The 27,198-nt window shown below is 40.7% G+C and overlaps 1 protein-coding gene across 1 annotated transcript in view; it reads left to right on the plus strand.

The window, feature by feature from the left end:
* Positions 1-3,895: 3,895 nt before the first annotated feature.
* The window catches only part of LMLN (leishmanolysin like peptidase), a 56,906-nt gene continuing 33,603 nt past the window's right edge, over positions 3,896-27,198 (plus strand). The window contains exons 1-7 of the mRNA XM_047790365.1: positions 3,896-4,506; positions 13,054-13,151; positions 14,002-14,032; positions 15,576-15,658; positions 16,149-16,272; positions 19,479-19,657; positions 24,193-24,298. Of these exons, the coding sequence (XP_047646321.1) occupies positions 4,288-4,506; positions 13,054-13,151; positions 14,002-14,032; positions 15,576-15,658; positions 16,149-16,272; positions 19,479-19,657; positions 24,193-24,298 (840 nt within the window). The 5' untranslated portion in view covers positions 3,896-4,287. The remainder of the gene's footprint in view (positions 4,507-13,053; positions 13,152-14,001; positions 14,033-15,575; positions 15,659-16,148; positions 16,273-19,478; positions 19,658-24,192; positions 24,299-27,198) is intronic.

Genomic DNA, 27,198 nt, shown 5'->3' on the forward strand with positions numbered 1-27,198 from the left:
TTTTTGGTAAATGGCTTTAAATTTTCTTTGCCTTAAATTCATTTGCCAAGTGCTTAAGTGGTGGTTATCAGGCCTTTTCAGAGTATAAGGAAGCCCAGAGAATGTGGCATTTAACAGATACAGATAAGAGGAGGGTTTTGATGAAGATAGGATATGAATGTCTTTTTTTTTTTTAGGGGTTGCACCCATGGCATATAGAAGTTCCCAGGCTAAGGGTCAAATCAGAGCTGCAGCTGCCGGCCTATACAACTCACAGCAACACCATATCCTTAACTTGCTGAGCCACAATGGGAAACTCCCTAGTTAAGGTCTTAGATGAAGCTATTCACATCCTGAAGTTACTGTTACGGTTCATTGGGTTACAAGACCAACTAGTATCCATGAGGACATGGGTTGGATCCCTGGCCTTGCTCATTGGGTTAAGGATCCCCAAGTTGCTGCAGCTCCAATTCCACTCCTAGCCTGGGAGCTTCCATATGCCACAGGTGAGCCCCTTTAAAAAAAGACCTTCATTGGTGGTGGGGAGCAAGCTTACAAGTAAGCTTTAGTTGGGGACAGTGGAAAGGAGTATCTCAGAAGGTTTATAGGGATGGTGCAAGTTTTTGGATATGAGATATCTTCAGGAAGTACAGAAATAAAAAATTTTATCCAGGAGTTCCTGTTGTGGCTCAGCAGGTTAAGAATCCCCAACTAGTATCCACCAGGATGTGGGTTGATCCCTGGCCTGGCTCATTGGGTTAAAAGAATCTGGTATTGCTGTATGCTGCAGTGTAGGGCTCAGATGCGACTCAGATCCCGTGTGGCTAGCAATATCTTGATCTCTTAAAGTACCTCGTAATACCATGCACTCTTTCAATATAGATTGGTTGGAAAATTTTGGGGGGAGAAATTTGGGCATTATATGATATAAGGCAGCTCCTTTGAACAGACACGAATGTGACTTGTCACTGGACAAAGCATTCTAGGATGTTAACACTTGACTGTGAATGGGAATATGTGTAAACTGAAAGTGTCCCCAAAATGACCTGGTCCTCAGAAAAAGTAATCTTGGGCAGGGAGTGGTTAGGATTGCCTGTACAGTGTAGCTTTCCTTGATTCTGTATTAATGTAGTAAAGCACAAGACATCTTTTGGCATGACACTAAACAGGGCTGCAGAGTATTTTAAGTCTCAATGTGTTGAATACAAGTTTGAACAAGGTATCAGTTTGCATTATGGTGGTTTCATATGTTTGATGCAGTAGCAGCTACTTTCATTAACCAACAAATTTTGAATTTCCACTAAAAATACGAACAGAAAATTGGAAGTTTGTCAAATGAGCCCCTTTTGAACAGTTTTTAATAGTATTTGGGTTCTCCAAGCAGACTTAAGGATTTATTAGCATGCTAAAAATCTATGGGGGTGGTGCTGAGAAGGATCTTTGAACGAGAGGGTGTGCTAAGTAGCACATGTTGGCACTTCCATGGTTTAGTTTAATGGCCCTGAAGCTAAAATTGCTGTTGGGAGAGTCACAGAAAGGGGGCTAGTGTTTGTACTGCTGGTTTATTTATCAGCAGCTCTTGGGAAATGTGGCCTCAAGACAGGTAGATAGTGCAGAATCATTGGTCAATCACCTCTTCATCAGATCTGAGCAGATTTATGGTCACCACAATTTGGATTTGGTCACTGGAACCCTAAGGAAATTGAACTTGGGTCAAGGGAAGGAAGGGCAGATACCGACCCTCCATTTAGATTTAGTTACCCTTCTGAGAAAATAGCCAGCATAACTAAAAATACACTGTCTCACTAGCTAAGTAGGTACACAATTGATGCTCAGGAATAAAGGATGAAATGCTTAGGGGTGGCCTTTCAGAAAGGGGGAATGGCACAAAGATTTTAGGAGTAAGCAGAAGGCATTTGAGGAATCATTCAACAGGGTTATGTATTGACATCTGTTGTGGGGGAGTAATTGGAAAGTCTAGAAAATGCCAATTGTCAGGATTTTAGACTATTTTTGTATGAGGGTGTCATTGGAGAGCTTGATTGACAAGTGACTAGATTTGTACTTTAGAAAGATCCCTGTGGCGACCCAGCGTAAACCAAAGGATAGGAAAACCAAGTTGGCTTTTTTTTCCCCTGTCATTTTAGGGCTGCACTTGTGGCATATGGAGGTTCCCAGGCTAGGGGTTGAATTGGAGCCGTAGCTGCTGGCCTACAACACAGTCACAAGCAGATCTGAGCCACGTCTGAACTACACCCCAGCTCACAGATCCTTAACCCACTGAGCAAAGCCAGGGATGGTAACTGCATCCTCATAGATGCTTGTCAGATTCGTTTCTGCTGAGCCAGGACAGGAACTCCCCCCCCCCCCCCCCCTTACTGGCATGTGGAAGTTCCCAGACCAAGGATCAAAGGACCTGCCCCACATCTGTGGTAATGCCAAATCGACCTGCTGCCTGCCCACAGGGAACTTAGCACTCTTAACAAATAGTTGGACTCTGAAAGAGCAGATTCTATAAACATTAATTGAACTTTAAAACCTATTGAATATGGAGAGGAATCTTCAAGCTTTGGTTACTGGGTGGGTAACTGCATTTACAAAGTTGAGGAACCAGGGGTTGTTGGGGAGGGGAGTTAATGAGTATGAGGAAGCTGGAGAATGTCCACCTGCGAACATGTCTGGGAAGGCAGATTCAGGTCTGGATTAGGCATATAGAGGAGAGGAAAAGAAATTTTAATGCTTGTCTCTAGTTCAGTGAATAGACTTGGATTGGTGATGGTAGAGCAGTGGGGTAGATGAACAAGAAGTGGTAGGCATTTGAACAAAGCAAGGAAGAAAGCTGAGAATCCTTTGGATAACCAAAGTAAATACTGCAAATGAACCTTGCATGCAAGTTCACAATTCTCTTTTAAACTGCTGTAGTGTCAGCTCTTGTGAATGAGAGCCTGCTTTATACTTTTATGCTCCCATAATGAGGTCTAGTCAGTGCAAAGGCAGTCCTCTAGCAAGAGTTACATTGGAGGAGTCCCTTGTTTCACAGAAATGAACTTAAATGACTAGCAGCTCGTCCTCTAGACCACTGAAACTGCCTCTCCCCCATAATGGCACTGCTGTCAACACTAGGAACTCGAAGATGACTGATTCCATTCTTTGTTCACAATCTGGTATGTGATTTTGTGCAGAAAGCACATCCTGACAGTGATAAATTTTGCTTGAAATCCCACCTTACGTTAGTGGTGGTATAATAGACATATATAATGAGTCTATTTGAAATGTGCCCCATGTCTTTATTGAGTATATAATCTTTGCCAATGAACTGTAAGTTCTTGAGGATTTTCTGTTTTCTTCCTACCACTACAGTTTCTAGTATAGTAATTTACAATATTCAATTTCTGGAATTCCAGCTCAGTGCTTGCAGTTCCTACTTTTAATTCTTTGTTTCATGGGCCACAGGGAGTTTTGTCACAATTTGTAATTTCTTTTTTTTTTTACTTCTGCACAGCTCAGTTTTTAAGGTAGTTGCCTTAATGGCAAGGGTCCTACCTAGTCCCTGGGGTTAATGCAGGTGCAATTCTTATTTTCATAGAAGTTAAGGGATGGGGATGAATAGGAAAGAACACATCATTTGATTTTACAGAAAATGACTTTACTTAATAAGTGGGTCTAGGAGTTGTCGCTGTGGCTCAGTGGGTTAAGAATCCGACTTCAGCGGCTGGGGTAGCTGTGGAAGTGCGATTCGACGTTTGCCTGGCACAGTGTGTTAAAGCATTCAGGGCTGCCATAGCTGCAGCTGGATTCAAACCCTGTCCCTGAGGAACTTACATATGCTGTAGGTGTGGCCATAAAAGAAAAAAAAAAAAAGTGGGTCTAAAATTGGTGACTCAATACAATAAAAAAGAAAATTATATACCATTTATCTTTTATACACAGAGCTAAACCATAAAAGATTTTACACCTGTTTATATGTCAGAAGTACCTGGCACCTAGTGGGTGCCTATCTTTTCAGTGAATAACTGAATTAAAAACTGAAAGCCCTCAGTAAACGGACACCCACATATTACTATACCATTACTATCGGCATCCACTAGTCTTCCCACAGTTCAACTCACGTGGGCCGCTAAATGGTATTTATTGGCCGGCTTCACGCGAATGAGATGCGATGGACGTGATGCAACTCATCTTCCATGGTCAACTTCTTACCGGTGACGCTAACCAATCAAAAAGCATCTTCCCTCCGCCAAGTCTCTCCACCTGCCCAGACGGGGAAGGGGCGGGGCTAGCGCTGGGCGCGGAGGCGTCACGTACTCCATGGTAACGACGCTCGGCCTGAAGATGGCGGCCGAGTTGGGTAGAGGAGAGGGCTCCCGGGGTCCAGGCCGGGGCCCGAGTCAGTGGCACTGGAGCGGTTCTTTGTGGATCCGAGGCGTTTTACTCCTGTTGGGCGGGCTCCGCGCAAGCGCCACATCGATTCCTGTCTACTTGGGCAATTCTCCTCCCTGCCGGCACCACGTCCCCTCTGACTCCGAGGTAGGGCGACGGAGGGACGGGAGCGGGCCACGGGAGGGTAAAGTAACACGGGAGGCGGTGGCATAGAGGATAGTGATTGGAACTAGGTGTACTGGAGGAAAAGCGAGATTCGGCCAAAGTCTGAACTCATAGAGGGCCGGGACCTATCAACTCCCTTTCTGCACAGCAGAGTGGCTGGCTCACTTAAGACTCAGAACATCACCACTTTCCCGTGCGGAGGGTTGTGCTTATCAGGTAGTCCTAGAGCAGTGGTTTTCAAACTTGAGCGTGCATCAGAATCACCTGAAGGACTTGTTAAAACACAAATTGCCTCTCCACTCCCTCCCACTACCCACTTTTGACTCACTAGATCTGGGATGAGGCCCCAGAATTTGTAGGTAAAGTTTTTAGACGGTTAATGATGCTGCTTGACAAAGGACCTCCCTTGGGGAACCACTGAGCCAAAAGGTTTGAGAATAATTGATAGAAGAGCTAGACAAAGGTGTTAGGGGGTATTGGGGATTCTCTGGAGACAAAATTCAAGTTTTTCTTCAAGTTACTTTATCGCTTCGCTTGCTTTGCGCTGTTCTCCTGCCCTGGAAGTGCCGCCTCCTTCCCATTCTATTTTTCTTCCTGTCTACATTCTTTCATTCTAAGTTCCTTAACCTTATTGTAACCTGCTGAAACCACCTCAGCAGAATGTTTTTTCCATTTCACAGTACGTCTTATCTGTACTTTCTTTTGGCACTTAACCAAGTACCGCTATGTGGTGACAGGCTTAATTTTTCGGGCTTGTCTTGCCTTTGTAGTTAAATTGTAATGTTCCTTGGGGTAAGGTTTGTGTCTTATACTTTGATCCCAACACACTACTTAGCTCAGAGAGCCCATAATAATCAGTATTCTTTGAGGAAAGGAGACACAGTGCCTGGGGCAGGGCTGCATGTTGTGATTGATTTTATAATTTGTCTTACTACTTTTATCAAAATAAATTAGAAATTTTCAGTTTAGCCCAGAAATCTAAAACAGCTCATTTTTGTTCATTTCCAAGAACTTCTGTGCATGCTGTTGATAACCATATGTGCCAGAATACTAAACTTGAGATTCGTGGCTGTATTACAGCTTTTATCATGACACTGCATTTTGGCTGAGTGATTTTATTTTTTAGTCTGTTAGCAACTTTTAAGTTTATAATACAGTATTGTTGTCTATAATTGCTGTATTATGCATTAGATCTCCAGGACTTATTTATTTACTAGCTGCAAGTTTATACCGTTAAACAACATTCCATTTCCTACACCCACCTGGTCAATTCTTTTAAAAAATATTTCCGCGAAGTCCTGCACACCCCTTTTTGAATTTAAATTAAAATGAGAGAAAATAGTTCAAAGAACTGCAAAATCTTTGTGCTGGAAGGAAGCTTCAGAGCTATTTTCTTCTTCTGGTTGTTGCCAGTGTACAAATCTCCTACTTATATTTGAACATCTCCACAGACAGTCTCTTTGCTCTTTGGAGAGATCATTGTTTTTTTATAGAGTTGAAAACTCTTCCTGAAACTTCTACCCGCTATTTTTATTTATGGCTCTCAGATGAACAAACTAAATAGTGATGGTGCTTCAGATATTAAAAGCAAGCTATTAAGTTCTTCTTGAGAGTTCTCATCCTTCATAAATTTTCCTAGTTCTTCATAGAGTATGTAATAGCAAATCCTTCTAACCATTCTTTTTGCTTTAACCTAGACACAAAATATAGACAAGTAATATTCCTTGCACACATCCTGGTGACTGCACCTGTGTTAAATGCTACAGGAAATTTCTGTACCTTTTTATTGTAGTGGTGGAGAACTGCAAAACATTTGACTTATATAACTTGTTCTCAACTAAAGACTGTTTTGTTTTTGTTTTTTATTATGTAAATTATAAGAAAGCCAAAACCAGAATAGTGTAATTAACTCCCATATCCCTTCACCTAGCTTCAACACTTTAGGGGTATTCTCTCATTTGTTTCATGTACTTCTACCCATTCCCCATCCTCCTTCTGTTATTGTTACTTTTAAAGGTTTTTTTTTTTTTTTTGGTCTGTTTGCTATTTCTTTGGGCCGCTCCCACGGCATATGGAGGTTCCCAGGCTAGGGGTCTAATTGGAGCCGTAGCCACCGGCCTACGCCAGAGCCACAGCAACGCAGGATCCGAGCCGCGTCTGCAACCTACACCACAGCTCACAGCAACGCTGGATCGTTAACCCACTGAGCAAGGGCAGGGACCGAACCCGCAACCTCATGGTTCCTAGTCGGATTCGTTAACCACTGCGCCACGACAGGAACTCCCGGGTTTTTTTTTTTTTTTTTTTTTTTGGTAAGTTTTGTTTATATTGAAATGTAGCAAATGTAGTCATGTACATTGATGTAAGACCCAGGACCCTGTCACAATATAGAACAGTTTCAAGTCTCCAGAAAGTTCCCTCCTGTCCTGTGCCAGTTAGTCTTTCCCATCCACTCCAGGCAACTATTTCTCTAATGTTTTATTTTAGATTTAGATTTTATTTAATGAATTTATTAGTTTATTTATTGTCCGCACCTGCAGGATGTGCAGATTTCCCCAAGCCAGGGATCAAACCCTCATGACAGCAGTGATCCAGGCAGTTGCAGTAACATCGGATCCTTTAACCTACTGCACCACAAAGAGAACTCCTAAATTTAGATTTTACATTAAATTAGTTTTGCCTGTTCTAGAACCTAGCTTATATAAATGGAATTATATAATATTTAGTGTTATGTGGTAGATGACATTGAATTTTCCAGTAGTGAAACCTTGCATTTTTGGAATCATCCCTACTTGATCATGATATATTATCTGTTTAATATACTTCTTTTTATTTTGGTCTTTTTAGGGCCACACCAATGGCATATAGAGGTTCCCAGGCTAGGGGTCTAATCAGAGCTATAGCCGCCGGCTTACGCTACAGCCACAGTGACGCCAGATCCCAGCCATGTCTGTGACCTATACCACAGCTCACAGCAACACCACATCCTTTACCCACTGAGCAAGGCCAGGAATCGAACCTGCATCCTCAGGGGTACTAGTCAGATTCATTTCCACTGAGCCACAACAGGAACTCATGTTTAGTACACTTCTGAAATCAATTTTCTAATAGACAAATGATTTTGTTTGTTTGATTGATTGTTTGTTTGTTTTTTAGGTCCTCACCTGCTGCATATGGAGGTTCCCAGGCTAGGGGTCTAATCGGAGATACAGCTGCTGGCCTACACCACAGCCACAGCAACACAGGATCCGAGCCCCGTCTGTGATCTACAGCACAGCTCATGGCAATGCCGGATCCTTAACCCACTGAGCAAGGCCAGGGATCAAACCCGCAACCTCATGGTTCCTATTCGGATTTATTTCCACTGCGTCATGGTGGGAACTCCAGAGGCTTATTAATTTTATTAATCATTTTATTAAAAAATTTTTCTTTTTTTACTTTTTAGGGCTTCACCCATGGCATATGGAAGTTCCCAGGCTAGGGGTTGAATTGGAGCTACAGCTGCAGGCCTACATCACAGCCACAGCAACACTGTGGGATCTGAACCACGTCTGCGACCTACAGAACAGTTCATAGCAGTGCCGGATCCACAATCCACTGAGTGAGGCCAGGGATAGAACCCGCATCCTCATGGATATTATTCAGAATCGTTTCTGCTGAGCCACAATGGGAACTCCCTTATTAGTCATTTTAAATAGCCAACTGTTGATTTCAGTAATTTTTGTTTGTATTCATGGTAAATATAGGAACTTTTCAAAGTTTAGTTTCACTTATATTCTGGTCCTTTTGCTATTATTGTAATATATAATACCTCTGTGTATATTATAAATCTCATAATTGCAGTTTTATAATTTTAGTTTTATATTTGGTGACATTTTAACAGCTTTATTGAGGTACAATTTACATGGTCTAAAATCTACCATTTATAAGGTAAAAAATATGGAATGCTTCCCAGGGGCCATGCTATCTTTCCGTATCCTTCCAATTTTAGTATATGTCCCACCAAAGCAAAAACTAATTTTAGTTTTAAATGGCTAATGTCTTGGAGTTCCCATCATAGCTCAGCAGAAACAAATCTGACTAGTATTCATGAAGACGCAAGTTCGGTCTCTATATGTTACTGTGCCTTTGACTTCTGTAGAATAGTTTTCAGAGCTTCCTAAGAGTCAGTCCCCAGGTTGTAGTCCTCAGTTTGGTTCAAATAAAATTCGCTCATTTCTTCTTTATTTGTTTGTTGATTGAATTTTCGTCAACATTTCCAAGAGTCCTCTCCTAGTGGAGTCACATAGCACTTCAGCAGTAACTTGTAACAACAGGCACAAAAATGTTGTCTGCAAGGGAAGCTCATCTGAATCCAGGAGTCCAGAGTTTTTATTGGAAATTGGTCATGTTGGCACAATTTCAGTCACTAAAATTCCTGACTCTGAGAAGTAAAAAAAAAGTTCAACATAATTTCTAGTAACAGTTTGGCACAATGAGACTTCCTTATCACTTAACGAAGTTTTACATCAGTGTAGGAAACTTTACCATTCAGATTCTCAGACCAGAGAATAGTCAAACTTGTAAGCAGGCCTTTCTAAAGATAGTATCTTAGACCTGCTATGTTAGCTATTTTTTGGACAAAAAAAATTTTTTTCAGCTAATTTTTTTTTAATTTTTATTTTTTCCTTTATAGTTGATTTAGTGTTCTGTCAATTTCTACTGTACAGCGAAGTGACCCAGTGATACATGTATATGTATATATTCTTTTTCTCACAATATCTTCTATCATGTTCCATCACAAGTGTTCACAATAGACTTTTAAAATTATTTATTTATTTATTTATTTATTTATTGCTATTTTAGGGCTATACCCGCCACATATGGAGGTTCCCAGGCTAGGGGTTGAACATGGGAGCTGTAACCATCCATCTACACCACAGCCACAGTATTGCGGGATCCGAGCCATGTCTGTGACTTACACCACAGCTCATGCCAACACCAGATCCTTAAGCCACTGAATGAGGCCAGGGATCGAACCCGCATCCTCATGGATCCTAGTTGGGTTCATTAACCACTGAGCCATGAAGGGAACTCCCCAAAATAGACTTTTATATTACTTACAAATCATTTCCTTTTGTTCCCATTCCTTCCTAAAGATCCAGTATAGACTGCATGTTTGTGTCCCCCCACCCCAATGCATGTGTTAAATCCTTGCTCTTAATATAATGGTTAGAGGGTCAGTCTTTGGGGATGATTAGGTCATGAGGGCCGAGCCCTTATGAATGAGATTAATACCATTATGAAATAGCACCTTGCCCCTTCTGCCAGAGAAGACAATGAGAATAGGGCCTTAAGAAACAGGAAGTGGAGTTCCCGTGGTGGTGCAGTGGTTAACGAATCCGACTAGGAACCATGAGGTTGCGGGTTCGGTCCCTGCCCTTGCTCAGTGGGTTAACAATCCGGCGTTGTCATGAGCTGTGGTGTAGGTTGCAGACGCGGCTCGGATCCCGCGTTGCTGTGGCTCTGGCGTAGGCCAACGGCTACAGCTGCGATTGGACCCCTAGCCTGGGAACCTCCATATGCCGTGGGAGCGGCCCAAAGAAATAGCAAAAAGACAAAAAAAAAAAAGAAACAGGAAGTGGACCCTCTCCAGACATCAAGTCTTCTGATGCCTTGGTCTTGGACTTGCCAGCCTCCAGAACTATAAGAAATAAATTTCTGTTGTTTATAAGCCACCCAGTTCATGGTTTTCTGTTATAGCAGCCTAAATTAAGACAAGATCCAAGTTACCATCTAGTGTCACTGCATTAGCCTGAAGAACTTAGTGTTTCTTGTAGTGGAAGTCTGCTGGTGATAAATTCTCTCAATTTTTGTTTATCTGAAATATCTTTATTTTCTCTTCATTTTTGAAGGGTAATTAGTTTCATTGGAGATAGACTTTAGTGTTGAACATCTTTCTTTTAGCATTTTAATTAAAGTTCCATTGTCTTCTGATCTTCATTTTTTTTTTTTTTTTTCTTTTCAGGGCCTCACGGGCAGCATATGAAAGTCCTTAGTTTTGGGGTTGAATCAGAGTTGCAGTTGCCAGCCTCCACCACAGCCACAGCAACATCAGATCCTTAACCCACTGGGTGAGGCCAGGAATGGAACCTGTATCCTTACGGATACTAGTCGGATTCTTAACCTGCTGAAACAACAGGGACTCCCATATTTTTATGTTTTTAATTTTATTTTTTAATTCTCTCCTTTTTTTGGATATACTTATTTATTTATTTATTTATTCATTCATTCATTTGCTTGCTTGCTTGCTTTTTAGGGCCACACCTGTAGCACACGGAAGTTCCCAGGCAAGGTGTTGAATTGGAGCTACAGCTGCCGGGCAGCAGTACAGCCACAGCAGCTTGGTTCCTGGTTGGATTTGTTAACCACTGAGTCACGGTGGGAACTCCCCAGTCACAGCAACTTGGGATATGAGCTGTGTCTGCGTACCACACCATAGTTCATGGCCTATGCCACAGCCACAACAATGCAGGATCCTTAACCCACTGAGCAAGGCCAGGGATCAAACTGTGTCCTCATCAATACTAGTCGGGTTTGTTACTGCTGAGCCAGGATGGGAACTCCTTTTGACTACGCTTTGACATGTGGAAGTCCCAGGCTAGGTTGAACCCAAGGCATAGTAGTGACAACACCTAATCTCTGAATCATTAACTGTTAGGCCATTAGGGAACTCCTCACTCTCTTTTATTACTGCCAAAATAAGAAGAAATGGAACCTGATCTTCATATTTTTATTAAATTTTTTTTTTTTTTTTTTGGTCTGTACTCACAGCACATGGCACTTCCCGGGCCAGGGATCGAATCTTCGTGAAGAAGGTAGAGAGACTTCCTTGATACCCTGTTATTCCTCACATGCATAGACTCCCCCATTATCAACATTCCCAATCAGAGTGGTACTTTTGTTACAGTTGCTGAAGCTTCATAATCACCCAAAGTCCATAGTTTACATTAGGGTTTACTCTTGGTACTGCACATTCTATGGGTTTGGACAAAGGTATAATGAATGGCATGTAGCCATTATTACAGTGTATATGGGCTAGTTTCACTGCCCTCAAAATCCTCTGTGCTCTATTTTGTTATGGCCACACCTGGAGCATATGGAAGTATGGAAGCTCCCCAGCCAGGGATTAAATCCAAGCCACAGCTGCAAACTACGTTACAGCTGCAGCAGTGTGGGATCCTTTATTTTTTTTATTTTTTAGGGCCGCACCTACGGCATATGGAGATTCCCAGGCTAGGGTTCAAATGAGAGCTGCAGCCACTGGCCTATGCCACAGCTTGCAGCAACGCTGGATCCTTAACCCACTGAGCGAGGCCAGGGATCGAACCTGTGTCATCATGGATGCTAGTCAGATTCGTTTCCCTTGAGCCACGATGAGAACTCCAGTGTTGGATAGTGTATCAAATGCATGCCTGCACAGCAACACAAGCCATTGCGGTCAGATTCTTAACCCACTGTACCACAGTGGGAACTCTGGAAGTTTTTAATTTTAATAAAGTTGAAATTACTAATTCATGAATCATGCTTTTAGTATTGTATCTAAAAAGTCATTTCTATATCTAAGGACATCTATTTTTTCTTCTATGTTCTAAGAGTTTTTTGGTTTTCTCTTACATTTAGGTCTATATTCCATTTTGAGTTAATTTTTCTGAAAGATGTAAGGTCTGTCTCTAGATTCATTTTTTTTCCATTTGCATATCCAGTTGTTCCAGTACTATTTGTTGAAAAGACTATCTTTGCACTATTTTATTGCCTTTTATACTGATCAGTTGACTGTATTTATGTGGGTCTGTTTCTGGGCTCTCTATTCTGTTCCACTGATCTATTTGTTTCTCCTTTTGCCAGTATCACACTGTCTTGATACTATAACTTTATAATTAATCTTAAAGTCAGGTAGTGTCAGTCCTTCAACTTTGTTTTTGCCTTCAACATTTTATTGACTATTCTGGGTCTTTTGCCCTCAATATAAACTTCAGAATTAGTTTATTGATATTCACAGTACAACTTGCTGAGATTTTGATTTGGACTGCATTGAATCTATAGATTAAGTTGGGAAGAACTGATGTTCTGACAATATTGAGTCTTCCTATCTTCAAGAATGAACTACCTCTTGATTTATTTAGCTCTTTTTATTTTTTTCTGGGTACTACACTTGAAATTCAGTTTATTAGGATTTCCCATTGCAGCTCAGTGGGTTAAGAATCTGACTAGTATCAGTGAAAATGCGGGTTTGATCTCTGGCTTCACTCAGTGGGTTAAGGATCCAGTGTTGCTGCAAGCTGCGGTGTAGGTCACAGATGCAGCTAGGATCTGGCATTGCTGTGGCTGTGGCTTAAGCCGGCAGCTGCATCTCAAATTAGACCCCTAGCCTGGAAACATCCATATCCTGCAGGTGTGGTCCTAAAAAGAAAAAATAAAAGAAATTTAAATTTAGTTTATTAATTTCAAGTTGTGACATCATTAGTCAATCTATTCCTTTTTTTTCAGGTCATAAATAAGGTCCATCTTAAGGCAAATCATATTGTAAGGAGAGATGTTAATGAACATTTAAGAATCAAGACTGTCTACGATAAAAGTATTGAAGAGTAAGTGTACCATTATTTTGTCATCTTTTTTTTTTTTTTTTGGTCTTTTTGTCTTTTTAGGGCCTCACCTGTGGCATATGGAGGTTTCCAGGCTAGGAGTCCAATTGGAACTGTAGCTATTGGCCTATGCCAGAGCCAGGGATCGAACCCGCGTCCTCATGGATGCTTGTTGGGTTTGCTAACTGCTGAGCCACAACGGGAACTCCTTGTCATTGTTTTTATTAAGAATCAAATGATTGAAGGTATTTTCATCTGTTACCTGGAGTTCCACGGTTGGAACTGGTGCTAATGTACCCTTAAAATGGAGTTCAGCTAAATTGGCTTTTTAGTTTGGAAAGATGGGGGCCATGGGATATAATTTAAACCTATACATCTGAATAATTTAAACAGAACTGGTATATATCTACTTGGATGTGGTCTATAGCAGACTTGGAAGGCACTCCCACAATAAGTACCTGGAAGAAAAATAGGAAGAAGTCCTAATATATACAATAATAATATATACACAATTATTAACCAGAGACATGATATAGTCTGATTTTTAATTGAGGGTAAGAGGGGTCCAGAAAACAGATAAAGTATGAATTGGTAGTAGTTTACGAAGAGCTATTAGTAGTTGATGTCTTTACCTACTTTTAACTTCCCAAATGGAATGAGATAGTATGTGATCATGCCTGGTGTTATGTTTTGGCACAGAATAAACTCGTAAATGCTCATTGAGGTAAATTAAGATTTGAGGGGACTGATATTGCCTACGTCCACAAAGTATTCCTTGGAACTCTTGCCAGATGTATAGACAGTGCTCTGCCCTCAGCATGGGAATTTTTATGTTTTATGTCTTCATTTTCAGGTTGCTTCCCGAGAAAAGATACCTTGTAAAGGTATGTAATAAGCACTTATGGCCTGAATTGGACACTTAAAATGGGTGTATTTTATTGTATGTACATTTTACTTTGGTAATGAAAAGTATATACATGATTGTTTTGTAAATGACTGAATAAAAGATGTTGGTAGTGAATGAATTTATCACTTTTACCAAATATGTCTTTGTGATGCACTCACCAAAACTTTGTTCATATTTGATATTGTTAGTCTTCTTTTTTTTTTCCCTGACACACATGCAGAAGTTCCTGGGCCAGGGGTTAAACTAGCGCCACATCAGTGACCCAAGCCACAGCAATGACAAAGCTGCATCCTTTTAACCCCAGGCCACTAGGGAACTCCCCTCATTTTATAATTTGATATTAAATCATTCTTCTCATTTTTTCACTCATTCTCTTAAGTTCAGGGGAGGCAGAACATCCTGAGGATAGGATGAAAAAGATTTTTAAGATACATTGAGGATACCATTCTCTTGGTGGAAATGCTTATTCTCCTGAAGATTGATGATAGCATAATGTGCCAAAGTTATTTAGAGGTGCTAGCCTCATCAGTTTTTTAACTGTTATGGAGGCATACACACACTTTAAGCCAATTCATTATGGGCCACAGAAATTGGTGAGGTTAAAGTAGATCTTGTAAACAGGATTTTCTTTTCTTTTTTTCTTTTTGGTCTTTTTAGGGCCACACCCATGGTATATGGAGATTCCCAGGCTAGGGATCAAATTGGAACTGTAACCTCTGGCCTGCACCACAGCCACAGCAACTTGGGATCCAAGCTGCATCTGCAAGCTACACCACAGCTCACAGCAATGCCAGATCCTTAACGCACTGAGCTAGGCCAGGAAATGAACCTATATCCTCATGGTTTCTGGTCAGATTCAATTCTGCTGGGCCAGGACAGGAACTCCTAAACATAAGATTTTCTTTGGAGTTCCCATTGTGGCACAGTGGAAACAAATCCACCTGGGAACCATGAGGTTGCAGGTTTGATCCCTGGCCTTGCTCAGTGGGTTAAGGATCCGGCATTGCCATGAGCTGTGGTTTAGGCCACAGATGGAGCTCAGATCCCACGTTGCTGTGGCTGTGGTGTAGGCTGACAGCTGTAATTCCGATTCGACCCCTAGCCTGGAAACTTCTGTATGCCGCAGGTGTGGCCCTAAAAAGCAAAAAAAAAAAAAAAAAAGATTTTCTTAATATAAACTACCTCAATGTTGCAATCATCTGAATCAGTCTCAAAGTAAGTTATAGTAATAGTTGCAATTTATGTTTTATAATATTGTATTTAAATGGGGTAGGGAAGGAACTTTTTGGTGTTTTTTCCCCCAGACTAAACTGAAAAATGAGGAAATTCCTTTCCTTCTAGACTCACTCTTTCCCCTACTCCTAGCCATATAACCTTTGCTAACTAGTATCTGTATTCTAGAATTATAAGGCTTTTACCTTCTTTCTCCTTAGTTGTTAATATCCTGTGGTTGTTTTAAATCTAGCTTATCTTTTGGCTATAATTCTGACTTTTTTTTTTTTTTTCCGACTTTAATGTAGAACAAACTTTTCCCACAAGCTGTTTCTTATTTAGAGAAGACTTTTCAGGTGCGCAGACCCGCGGGCACTATCTTACTTAGCAGGTATGTCACGTGACACACAGGTCATTTTCTCAGTTGATTAGTACTCTGCCCTCCCCATTCTGTCAGTGTGGCAACTTAGGACATTTATACTGGAATATTTTATTATGCTTGTTCTTAGAGAACAAACTTCAAGGTATTTGAAAAGAATAAAAGAGCATTGGTTGGATAATCATTCTCCCCAGATTTTCCATTATGAGATGACCCACTGGATCTTTTGCTCACATGTAGTTGTTCCCCTTTCGCATATTCCCTTCCTCCCTCCTTCATGTGTGCAGGTTGGATACTCCAGTAGCTGGGTGTTTGAAAGCTCATATCAGGAGGATTTCCCATGGAATTAAAATCCTTAGTCTATTTTTCTAGTTAAAAGAGTAGCCATTATTAATACACTAAATATAGCAGCTACTAGTTTCTTACAATGTTTTAACTGCTGTGAACTAATCCTTTTTTCGTTTGTTTTGTAATTAAACTTTGATATATAATTGAACTGAAGACAATGTGCAACAAACCAGTACCAATACCTGCGGAAGGAAAATGATCACCATAGATGCTGTACTGAGGAGTGTGCAGAGCATACAAAATGTGGCCCAGTTATAGTGCCTGAGGAGCACCTCCAGGTAATGCATCCTACTCTTAGCAATGTTTTTATTCTTTGGGATAAACCTAGGACAGATTTTGCTTTTTTTTTTTTTTTTTTTTTTTTTAGGGCTGCACCTGCGGCATATGGAGGTTCCCAGGCTAGGGGTCTAATCGGAGTTACAACCGCCAGCCTACGCCAGAGCCACAGCAACACCAGATCCAAGCTGCGTCTGCGACCTACACCACAGCTCATGGCAACGCCAGATCTGTAACCCACTGAGCAAGGACAGGGATTGAACCAGCAACCTCATGGTAAACCTAGGACAGATTTTGAATCTGTGATTGTCAACAAGAAGTTTTTACAGACTAAGTTCAAAAGCTTCATTCTTCTACCAAAGGTAATCACAGTTAGGTATGCTGACTTTATTCTTTTGTTGGTTTTCAAATGAATTTAATGGTTTTTTCCTTCTTTTTTTCTTTTATCAGTTTGAATCATTTCTTTTAGCAGGTATGTATCTCAGTATTTTTAAGGGGAATTTTATCTTTTAAATTTTTTTAAAAAATGTGTGCTTCAGGGAGTTCCTGTTGTGGTGCAGCAGAAACAAATCCGACAAGGAACCATGAGGTTTCAGGTTCCATCCCTGGCCTCGCTCAGTGGGTAAAGGATCTGGTGTTGCCGTGAGCTGTGGTGCAGGTCGCAGGTGCAGCTCAGATCCTGCATTGCTGTGGCTGCGGTGTAGGCTGGCAGCTGCAGTTCCAATTCAACCCCTGGCCTGGGAACCTCCATATGCTGAGGATGTGACCCTAAAAAGCAGGGAAAAAAAAAGTGTACTTCAACACAGTGTTGAAACATATTCCGCCTTATGTAACATATGTTCAAAGATATTCTTTGCAAAACCATAAACATGCCTATAAATATTAGTTGAACTATGATATAACCATATAATGGAACACTATGTACCTGTTAAAGAATGAAGTAGATCTCTCTATGTTGATTTGGAAAGATATTTAAGCTCTTAAATGAAGAAAAAAGTGGTAAGTCAGTATATGTAGTTAGCCCGTATTATTTAAAAATTATCATCAATTATTTAGGTTTCCATAAAGCTGAAATAAAAACAGAAATAAAAAGTATATACACACATAAAAGAGTTCCAGTTATGCCTCAGCAGTAACAAACCTGACTAGGATCCATGAAGATGCGGGTTTGATCCCTGGCCTCACTTAGTGGGTTAAGGATCCAGTGGTACTATGAGCTGTGGTATAGGTGGAAGATGTAGCTTGGATCTTGTGTTGCTGTGGCTGTGGTGTAGGCCAGCATCTATAGCTCTGATTCTGCCCTTAGCCTGGAAATTTGCATATACCGAGAGTGTGGCCCTCAAAAGTAAAAAAAAAAAAAATCTGGAGATATACTAAAATTTTAATGGTTTTCTTTAAAAGTTGAATTGTTGAGGACTTTTCTTTGGTAAGTTATATATTTTGTAGTTTTCTGACTTTTCATATTAGACATATATTACTTGTATCAGAAAAAAGAAAAAAATTAAATGTATAAATTAGAAAACTAATTTGTTTTACGTATATTTTGTAAAGTATGATTTTTTTTTTGGTCTTTTTAGGGCTGCATGTGTGGCATATGGAAGTTCCCAGGTGAAGGGTTGAATTGGAGCTGCAGCTGCAGGCCTTTACCACAGCCACAGCAACACAGGATTCTAGCCGTGTCTGTGACTTACACCACAGTTCACGGCAAAGCCAGATCCTTAACCCACTGAACAAGGCCAGGGATCAAACCCGCATCCTTATGGACACTAGTTGGGTTTCTTACTACTGAGCCTCAACAGGAACTCCTTTTTTTTTTTGCATTCTTTTCTTTTCTTTTAATTTTTTTATTATAGTTGATTTACAGTGGAACTCCATCTATTTATAATTTGAAGATTATGATTGCTTAGAGCTTTGATAGAAGTTCTCTAAAAAGCTGATGTTAAAAGGGCCAAACTTGGGGAGTTTCCATCATAGTGACAGTGGACTAATAATCCGACTGCAGGAATTCCCATTGTGGATCAGTGGGTTATTAACCTGACTGATAACCATTAGGATTCAGGTTTGATCCTTGACCTGCCTCAGTGTGCTAAGGATCTGGCATTGTTGCAAGTTGCACTGTAGGTTACAGATGTAGCTCCGATCTTTCTTTGCTGTGGCATAAGCCGGCAGCTGCAGTTCCAGTTCAACTCCTAGCCTGGTGCCACAGGTGTGGCCCTACAGAAAAAAAAAAAGAAAAGAAAAACGAAAGAATACTATTGTACTGGCTCCAGTCACTGTGGAGGTGGCACAGGTCCTGTCCCCGGCCCCGTGCAGTGAGTTCAAGGATCCAGAGTTGCCGCAGTTGCTACGTAGGTCATAGGTCAGCTGTCATTTGGATTCAATCCCTGGCCTAGGAACTTACGTGTGCCTTGAGTATGGCTATGAAAAAAACAGCAAAGCTTGCTTAGGAAATTAGAAATGAGGGTAATATGACAAGATAACTTTAATTTTTTACCTTATATACTTTTGTGTTACCTGAATTTTTAATAAGATCAATGAATTACTTTATAATTACTTTATAATAGAAATATATTTCCATTAAATAAAAAGTTTATGTTGAAGTTCCCACTGTAGTGCAGAGGGATCGGTTGCATTTCTGCAGCTTTAGGATGCAGGTTTGATCCCTGGCCTGATACATTGGGTTAAGGATCCTACGTTGTCGCCAAGGCATAGGTCAAAGCTGTGGCTCAGATCCGATTCCTGGCCGGGGAACTCCACATGCTGCAGGGTGGCCAAAAAAATACAAAAGTTTGTATTTATTAATTTTGAAATAACTATAGATTCACAGGAAGGTGCAAAAAGAAATTGTGTACAAGGAAGTCCCTTGTAATTTTCACCTAGTTTAGGGTTTAAGAAAATCTTTTCTGTTTCGGTGTCTTGTTTTTTGCATCCTGGTTAGATGCCCTTTATAAATAGCAATTGTTTGTTTTAATTAAGATTGTATATAAAGTAGAAATTTTCATTGTATGTAAAGTAGAAATTTTCATGAAATAAATTTAGAGATAGGAGCTGAGTAGAGAGAGAGGTATGGATTTTGATAAAAGTTGAAGGATAATAAATAAAGATTAAATCATACATACTTAGAATCTGGATTCACTCTAAATTGACAGTTCCTATAGCTAACCTTATCTCTGGTCTGATTTTCTGTTGTTGTCCCCTATGGACGTAGCAATGCAGAGTCTGCTGTGGGGGAAAGTGGCCCTGTGGAGCAGTGGGTGTGCCAGACCAAGAGGGCGTCCGGGATGCAGACTTTGTTCTTTATGTTGGTGCTCTGGCCACGGAGAGGTGCAGCCATGAAAACATCATCTCTTATGCAGCCTATTGTCAGCAGGAAGCAAAAATGGACAGGTAAACTTTCCCCTGAGATTTATTTCCCAAGATCTAATATAGGAACTCTTAAAATGAGCCTTATTATAAGTGTTGAGAGTGGGGAAGTTTGCATTTGTCATATGGTCTCCAGTAGTAAGAAACAGCACACTGCCTGGATGGGGGTGGTAGGGGTATCAGGTTATAGGACTGTTATGCAGATGGTAATATAAGTATACCAAGTCCAAATAAAAAGTCTGCTGTCAATAGAATTTTCTTTGGAAGTGATGCATACCTCACTAAGGAAATGATTTGAATTACTGTGCTGAACTGTAAGATGTTAAAAAACAACTGTTCATATCACTCAGTATGTCCTCCACTTAGCTTGATTATCTCTTAAAAATGTGGAGTTCTTTTTTTTTTTGGCTGTTCCTGCAGCATGCAAAAGTTCTTGAGCCAGGAATCAAACCTGTGCCACAGCAATGACCCAGCCACTTCAGTGACAATGCCAGATCTTTAACCCACTGTGCCACAAGAGAACTCCAGAGTTCTCTTTTTTATTTACAAAATATTTCAAAAAGTTTTTTTCTCAATGAAGCATCCTTGACATAAAGTCATTATATATACAGAAGATGGTCACTCACACTCCAGACAAATCCAATAAAGGCAGTAGAAGTTGCTATGTCTCAGAATAGTTTGTATGTGATAATCTCAAATCTAGGAGAGTTAATGTGACCAATTCATGTGTATATAAGGTCCATTGCTGAATTCCTGAACATTCATCTATCTTTCAGAAGACTAGCTGGCTTTGGAGTTCCCGTTGTAGTGCAGCAGAAATGAATCCAGCTAGGAACCATGAGGTTGCAGGTTTGATCCCTGGCCTCGCTTAGTGGGTTAAGGATCCAGTGTTGCCGTAAGCTATTGTGTAGGTCACATACATGGCTTGGATCCCAAGTTGCTGTGGCTGTGGTGTAGGCCGGCAGCTATAGCTCCAGTTCAGCCCCTAGCTTGGGAACCTCCATATGTCATGGGTGCAGCCCTTAAAAAAAAAAAAAAGACTAGGAGTTCCCCTCTTGGCGCAGTGGTTAACGAATCCGACTAGGAACCATGAGGTTGCGGGTTCGATCCCTGCCCTTGCTCAGTGGGTTAAGGGTCTGGTGTTGCCGTGAGCTGTGGTGTAGGTTGCAGACGCGGCTCGGATCCCGCGTTGCTGTGGCTCTGGCATAGGCCGGTGGCTACAGCTCCGATTCAACCCTAGCCTGGGAACCTCCATATGCTGCGGGAGCGGCCCAAGAAATAGCAACAACAACAACAACAACAAAAAAAAGACAAAAAAAAAAAGACTAGTTGGCTTTAAAAAGCTGTTTAGGAGTTCCCGTGATGGTGCAGTGGTTAACGAATCCGACTAGGAACCATGAGGTTGCGGGTTCGGTCCCTGCCCTTGCTCAGTGGGTTAACGATCCGGCGTTGCCGTGAGCTGTGGTGTAGGTTGCAGACGCGGCTTGGATCCCGAGTTGCTGTGGCTCTGGTGTAGGCCAGTGGCTACAGCTCCGATTGGACCCCTAGCCTGGGAACCTCCATATGCCTCGGGAGCGGCCCAAGAAATAGCAAAAAGACAAAAAAAAAAAAAAAAGCTGTTTAACTTCTATTAATATGTAATTAATTTAAGGAAAAACATGAAATTATTAGTAAAACTAAGAACACAAAGGAAACAGTGATATATGCTTCAGAATTATATTGTCAATACTGAAGGTGGTAATGAGGTCAAAATCAGCATCATGGATTATAAGAGCAGTCTGTTAGCATGATGCTATGTAATTGTCGATCCATGAAGTCAACTCAGAATTCCTTAGCTTCTGAATGTTGAAAATGCTTTGAGTCAAATATTGACTGTATTGCTCAATGAGAAAGTATTATGTTTTTGTAGATGTATATGTACTGTTTTTTTAGTAAAAAGAATATATGTATTTAATTTTCCTTTTTCCTGAGAAGATGTCATTAAATTTATAAGTAGTGTCTTGATATTAAGGAAAGAGTGCATTTGAAGTGCTAAGTGAGTAAGTTACTTGAAAAAATGAGATACTTATTAAAAATGCCTTTGGTAAATATACCTTCTAATGGCAGTGCTACAAAATCATGGTTCTTTATCTTAATTTGACCTAAACCATGTGGATTGTGCACATGTACATACACAGTCTCATTTTTATTATACTGTTGAGTGTCAAAAGAACATTGCAGAACGATGTGCATAATATATGTATGATATTGTTTTAAAATGTTATGTACTTGAATGTGCTAAAGAAAAAGTCAGAAATAATTAGGATTATCAGCTATTCTGGTTTTCTCTGGAGTACCTTTGTTTTAGCCCTAAAAGTCCCTTATCCTGGGAAGCCCCTTATTCCTGGGTAAACTGGGATGGCTGATCACCCCAAAAATAAAGCACCCAATGTTGATAGCAGTTACCTGTAATGGTGGAATTTAGTTGTGGTAGGTTGTAAAATAGGGAACTTTTACTTTTTTCTTCATACGTTTTTATATTGTTTGGATATGTACCTTTTTATAATGAGCTTTTTTTATAAAAAATAAAAGACATGTTATAAGTGAACTTTATGTATTAGGAACAGAATGGTTTCCCTGGGAAGTAAAGGGAGGGATATAAAATTCCATGTTGATGGAGTTCCCATCGTGGCTCAGTAGTTAATGAATCCGACTAGGAACCATGAGGTTTCGGGTTTGATCCCTGGCCTTGCTCAGTGGGTTAAGGATCCAGTGTTGCCGTGAGCTGTGCTGTAGGTTGCAGACGCGGCTTGGATCCCACATTGCTGTGACTGCGGTGTAGACCAGCGGCTACAGCTCCGATTCAACCCCTAGCCTGGGAACCTCCATGTGCTGTGGGAGCGGCCCTAGAAATGGCAAAAAAAGCCAAAAAAAAAAAAAAATTCCATGTTGAGATGAGTCTAGATTAGTTCATTTCTCTTCAGTATCTGATAATAAAGAAAGTAAAGTATCTGATTGTCTTTGTGGAAGAGAATCCAGCATAAGAGTTGTCACACAGATGAGAATCCCATAGCCCAAAGGTTCATTGCAGTTCATTGCACTGCTCTTGTGTTTCTTTAAACCACTTCAACACTCAGTTCACATTCAATATGAATGACCATCTGAAAGGATAGATGTTAATCAGTTAATTTGGAGCAACTCATACATGTCTTCTCCTACCTGGGGAAGGTTTGGCTTTCTTCTGAGGAGAATTTGATGTTAGAAAAAAGAACAATATCTTTAGTTGCTATTTTTCACTTTTTTTGGTGGAAGTGAAACTTTCCTTAAAAACTGCTGTAATCCATTAATTCATTCCATAAATGAGTGCCTAATATGTTGTCAGCAGACCAGATGAACAAAATAGACAACATAGTGTACCTGCTTCATGGAACTTACAAATTACAAAGGGAGGCAGATATTAGTTAAATACAGATACAACTAGACATGTGATTTCAGGATAGAATAAATACTTTGTAGGGGAAAAAAAGATACTGTAACGTAAAAGAGAAGGAAAGTGGGAAACATAATTTACATCAATGGGCAAAGAAGACCTCTTTGAAAAAGTGAAACTTTACGTATAACCTGAAAATTGATAGGCTTTAGCCAAATAAAGAGCTGGAGAAAGAGCGTATGTTAGAAAAAAGCAGTGTCTACTTGTTGCTGTTAGAGGCCCCTTCAGCGGAAACCATGTTTGAGTATGAGAACTACATTGGAAGGAAAAACAGGCAGGGCTGTTTTATTCTCAATGTTGTAGGAAGTCCCCGACAGGGTTTAAGCCTGACAGGGACATTCATTTTATATTTTAGAGGGCACCATGGCGGTGTTTTGGTGAGTGAATTATATTCATACTTTTCTAAGTGTAAGTCTCTTTTATTCAGAGTTCCTGCTGTGGCGCAGTGGGATTGGCGGCATCTCTGTGGCACCAGGACGCAGCTTGATTTCTGGCCCTGGCAAAGTGGGTTAAAGGATCCAGCTTTGCTGTAGCATAAGTTGAAACTGCAGATTGGATATGATCCCTGGCCCAGGAACGCCATATGCCGTAGGGCAACCAAAAAAGAAAAACAATGTATTTGCGTTCAGGCATGAAGAATGCACAGCTGTATGTTTTTTACCTAAATAAGGCAAATGAGGAGTTCCTGTCGTGGCTCAGTGGTTAATGAATCCGACTAGGAACCATGAGGTTGCGGGTTCAATCTCTGGCCTCGCTCAGTGGGTTAAGAATCCGGCGTTGCTGTGAGCTGTGGTGTAGGTCGTAGACACAGCTTGGATCCCAAGTTGTTATGGCTGCGAAGAAGGCCAGCAGCCATAGCTCCAATTGGACCCCTAGCCTGGGCACTTCCATATGCCACAGTGGCCCTAAAAAAAAAAGACGCCCCCCAGAAAAAGAAAAGGTAGTGAAAGTTAAATGTGACAAAATAACATTTGACATTTAGCAAAGATTTTTCTGTCTTTTATCACTTTTTGATAGAAAAGTATAGGTTAATATAATCATACATATTGTCCTTGTATAATATTTAAAAATTCAATGTCTATTTTAACAGGCCAATAGCAGGATATGCTAACCTGTGTCCAAATATGATCTCTACCCAGCCTCAGGAGTTTGTTGGGATGCTGTCCACAGTGAAACATGAGATTATTCATGCCCTGGTAAATTTTGATGTTAACTACTATTCTTTCCTTCCTGCCTTTATTTTCTAATTATACTCTCACTTTGATGTATGTATTAAAATTTAAGATTATGTGGATTCTTTGATTGTGTTGATTAGGTCTCTGCCAATAGAGAATTTTTAACGATCAGGGTAGTGGCTAGCTTGAGGTCTACTACCTAAAATAATTAAACTAGTAAATCCATTGGGCAAATAGAAGTTTTGAAAAAATGATTAAGCTTCTTAAGAAAAAATTTAGTAATTTCTCAGAAGTTCCCTTGTGGCACAGCCAGTTACGGATCTGGGATTGCTGCAGCTGTGGCTCAGGTTCAATCCCTGGTCCAGGAGCTTTCACATGTTGCAGGTGCAGTGGGGAAAAAAAAAAACTTTGCAATTTAAAAAAAATATACTTTCAGGGAGTTCCCATCATGGCGCAGTGGAAATGAATCCAACTAGGAACCATGAGGTTGCAGTTTTGATCCCTGGCCTTGCTCAGTGGGTTAAGGATCTGGTGTTGCTGTGAGCTGTGGTGTAGGTCACAGACCCAGCTCAGATCTGGAGTTGCTGTGGCTGTGGTGTAGGCCAGCAGCTGCAGCTGGAATTGGACCCCTAGCCTGGGAACCACCATATGCCGTGGGTGCAGCCTTAAAAAGCCAAAAAAAAGATAAAAAAAATATATATATGCTAATTGTAGATTTTATCTCATATATCTTACTTCTAAATTTCTTCCTGGTCTTTTTAGGTTTTCTGAATTTATGTATACTAACTAAATTCACAATTTCTCCTTGCCTTTTTCCATTTGGTCCAAAACAGTAAACGTTTACAGTATGCCTGGGGGATTAATTGAAGTTGCCTAAGACCTAGGAAATGTTTTTCCTAATGTCATTCATGTGTTTAGAAAATAGATGGCAGTAAAATACAGCAATTAAGAGAGAATGAATCACACAGATCTAAGTGCTAATTTCCTTAGCTTTACGTTAAAAATCTATAGGATTGGAGTTTCTGTTGTGGCTCAGCAGTAGTGAACCCAACTAGTATCCATGAGGATTCAAGTTTGATCCCTAGCCTTGCTCGGTGGATTAAGGATCCAGCATTGCTGTGAGCTGTGGTGTAGGTTGCAGACATGGCTTGGATCTGGAGTTGCTGTGGCTGTAGTGTAGTCTGGCAGCTACAGCTCCAATTCAACCCCTATCCCTGGAGTTTCCATATGCTGCAAGTGCAGCCCTTTAAAAAAAAAAAAAAAATTGAACCTGCTATTGTGGTGAAAGACAAGCATCATTCTTAGTACCATTTGAACCTCTAAATTCATAAAAACTGTAGATACTTTATACTTTATTTCATTTTATCCTTTGCTTTTTAGGGCCACACGTACAGCATATGAAGTTCCCAGGCTAGGGGTTGAATTGGAGCTGTAGCTGCTGGCCTAAGCCACAGCCACAGCAACATGGGATCTGAGTCTCATCTGTGATCTACACTATAGCTCAGGGCAGTACCAGATACTTGACCCACTGAGTGAGGCCAGTGATCAAACCCACATTGTCATGAATACCAGTCAGGTTTGTTATTGCTGAGCCACAATGGGAACTACTATTTTTATTTTTTCATTATTTTTCAAAATTGAAGTATAGGAGTTGCCATTGTGGCACAGCAGATATGAATCTGACTGGGAGCCATGAGGTTGTGGATTCGATGTCTGGCCTTGCTCAGTGGGTTAAGGATCTGGCATTGCTGTGAGCTGTGGTGTAGGTCGCAGACGCGGCTCAAATCCTGCATTGCTGTGGCTGTAGGTGTAGCCTAACAGACATAGCTCCGATTTGACCCCTAGCCTGGGAACCTCTATATGCTGGGGGTGTGGACCTAAAAAGCAAAAAAAAAAATTCACATTGTAAAACACAGATTATTTTTCACACTACTCTACTACCAAAAGAACTACAGGTCACATTTTAATATATGTTTCTAGTTTTTTTCCAAAGTGTACACACCCCATACACACACATTTATAGTTTTTTTTTTAAGTATAGATTTATATTGAATATGGACTTTGGGATCAAAGACTTTGAATTTTTATGAATGCTGTTAAGAGCATACTCCTACTCTGAACTGTATTGTGTTTTGTTTTGTTTTGTTTTTTCTTTCTTTCTTTTTTTTTGGGGGGGGGTGGGGGGGCCACACCTGCAGCATATGGAGCTTCCCAGGCTAGGGGTCAAATTGGAGCTGCAGCTGCCAGCCTGCACCACAGCCATGGTAACTCGGGATCCGAGCCACGTCTGTGACCTACACCACAGCTCACAGCAACGCCAGATCCTCAATCCACTGAGCAAGGCCGGGGATGGAACCCACATCCTCATAGATACTATTCGGGTTTGTAATCCATTGAGCCACAATGGGAACTCCCTGAACTGTATTGTTAATTGTCCTCAATAGTAGCATTCTCTGGATGCAAGTGTAGATTACATTAATAAATTCATGTGGAAGGACCAGCTGTGATAAACATATCTTTAAAAAAATACCACTACCAAAGAATGTCTTTGTTATTACTATTTTTGGTTTAAGTAATTGAATTTAAAATTCATAATATGGGAGTTCCCATTGTGACTCAGCCCTTGAAGAACCCGAAGTAGTCTCTGTGAGGACGCAGGTTCAATCCCTGGCCTCTCTCAGTGGGTTAAGGATCTGGTGTTTCCTTGAGCTGTGTTGTAGGTCACAGAGGCCACGTGGATCTGCTGTTGGCTTTGGTGTAGGCCAGCAGCTGCACCTCAGATCTGACCCTTAGCCTGGGAACTTCCACATGCTGCAGGTGTGGCCATAAAAAAAAGAAAAAGAGAATTCATAATATGGAACACTTAATTTCTGTCCAATTCCAATATACATCAAGTTCCTGTAGAAGTATTGGCATGATGC

This window comes from Phacochoerus africanus, chromosome 1, assembly GCF_016906955.1.
Source record: "Phacochoerus africanus isolate WHEZ1 chromosome 1, ROS_Pafr_v1, whole genome shotgun sequence".
Taxonomy (NCBI): Eukaryota; Metazoa; Chordata; class Mammalia; order Artiodactyla; family Suidae; genus Phacochoerus; species Phacochoerus africanus.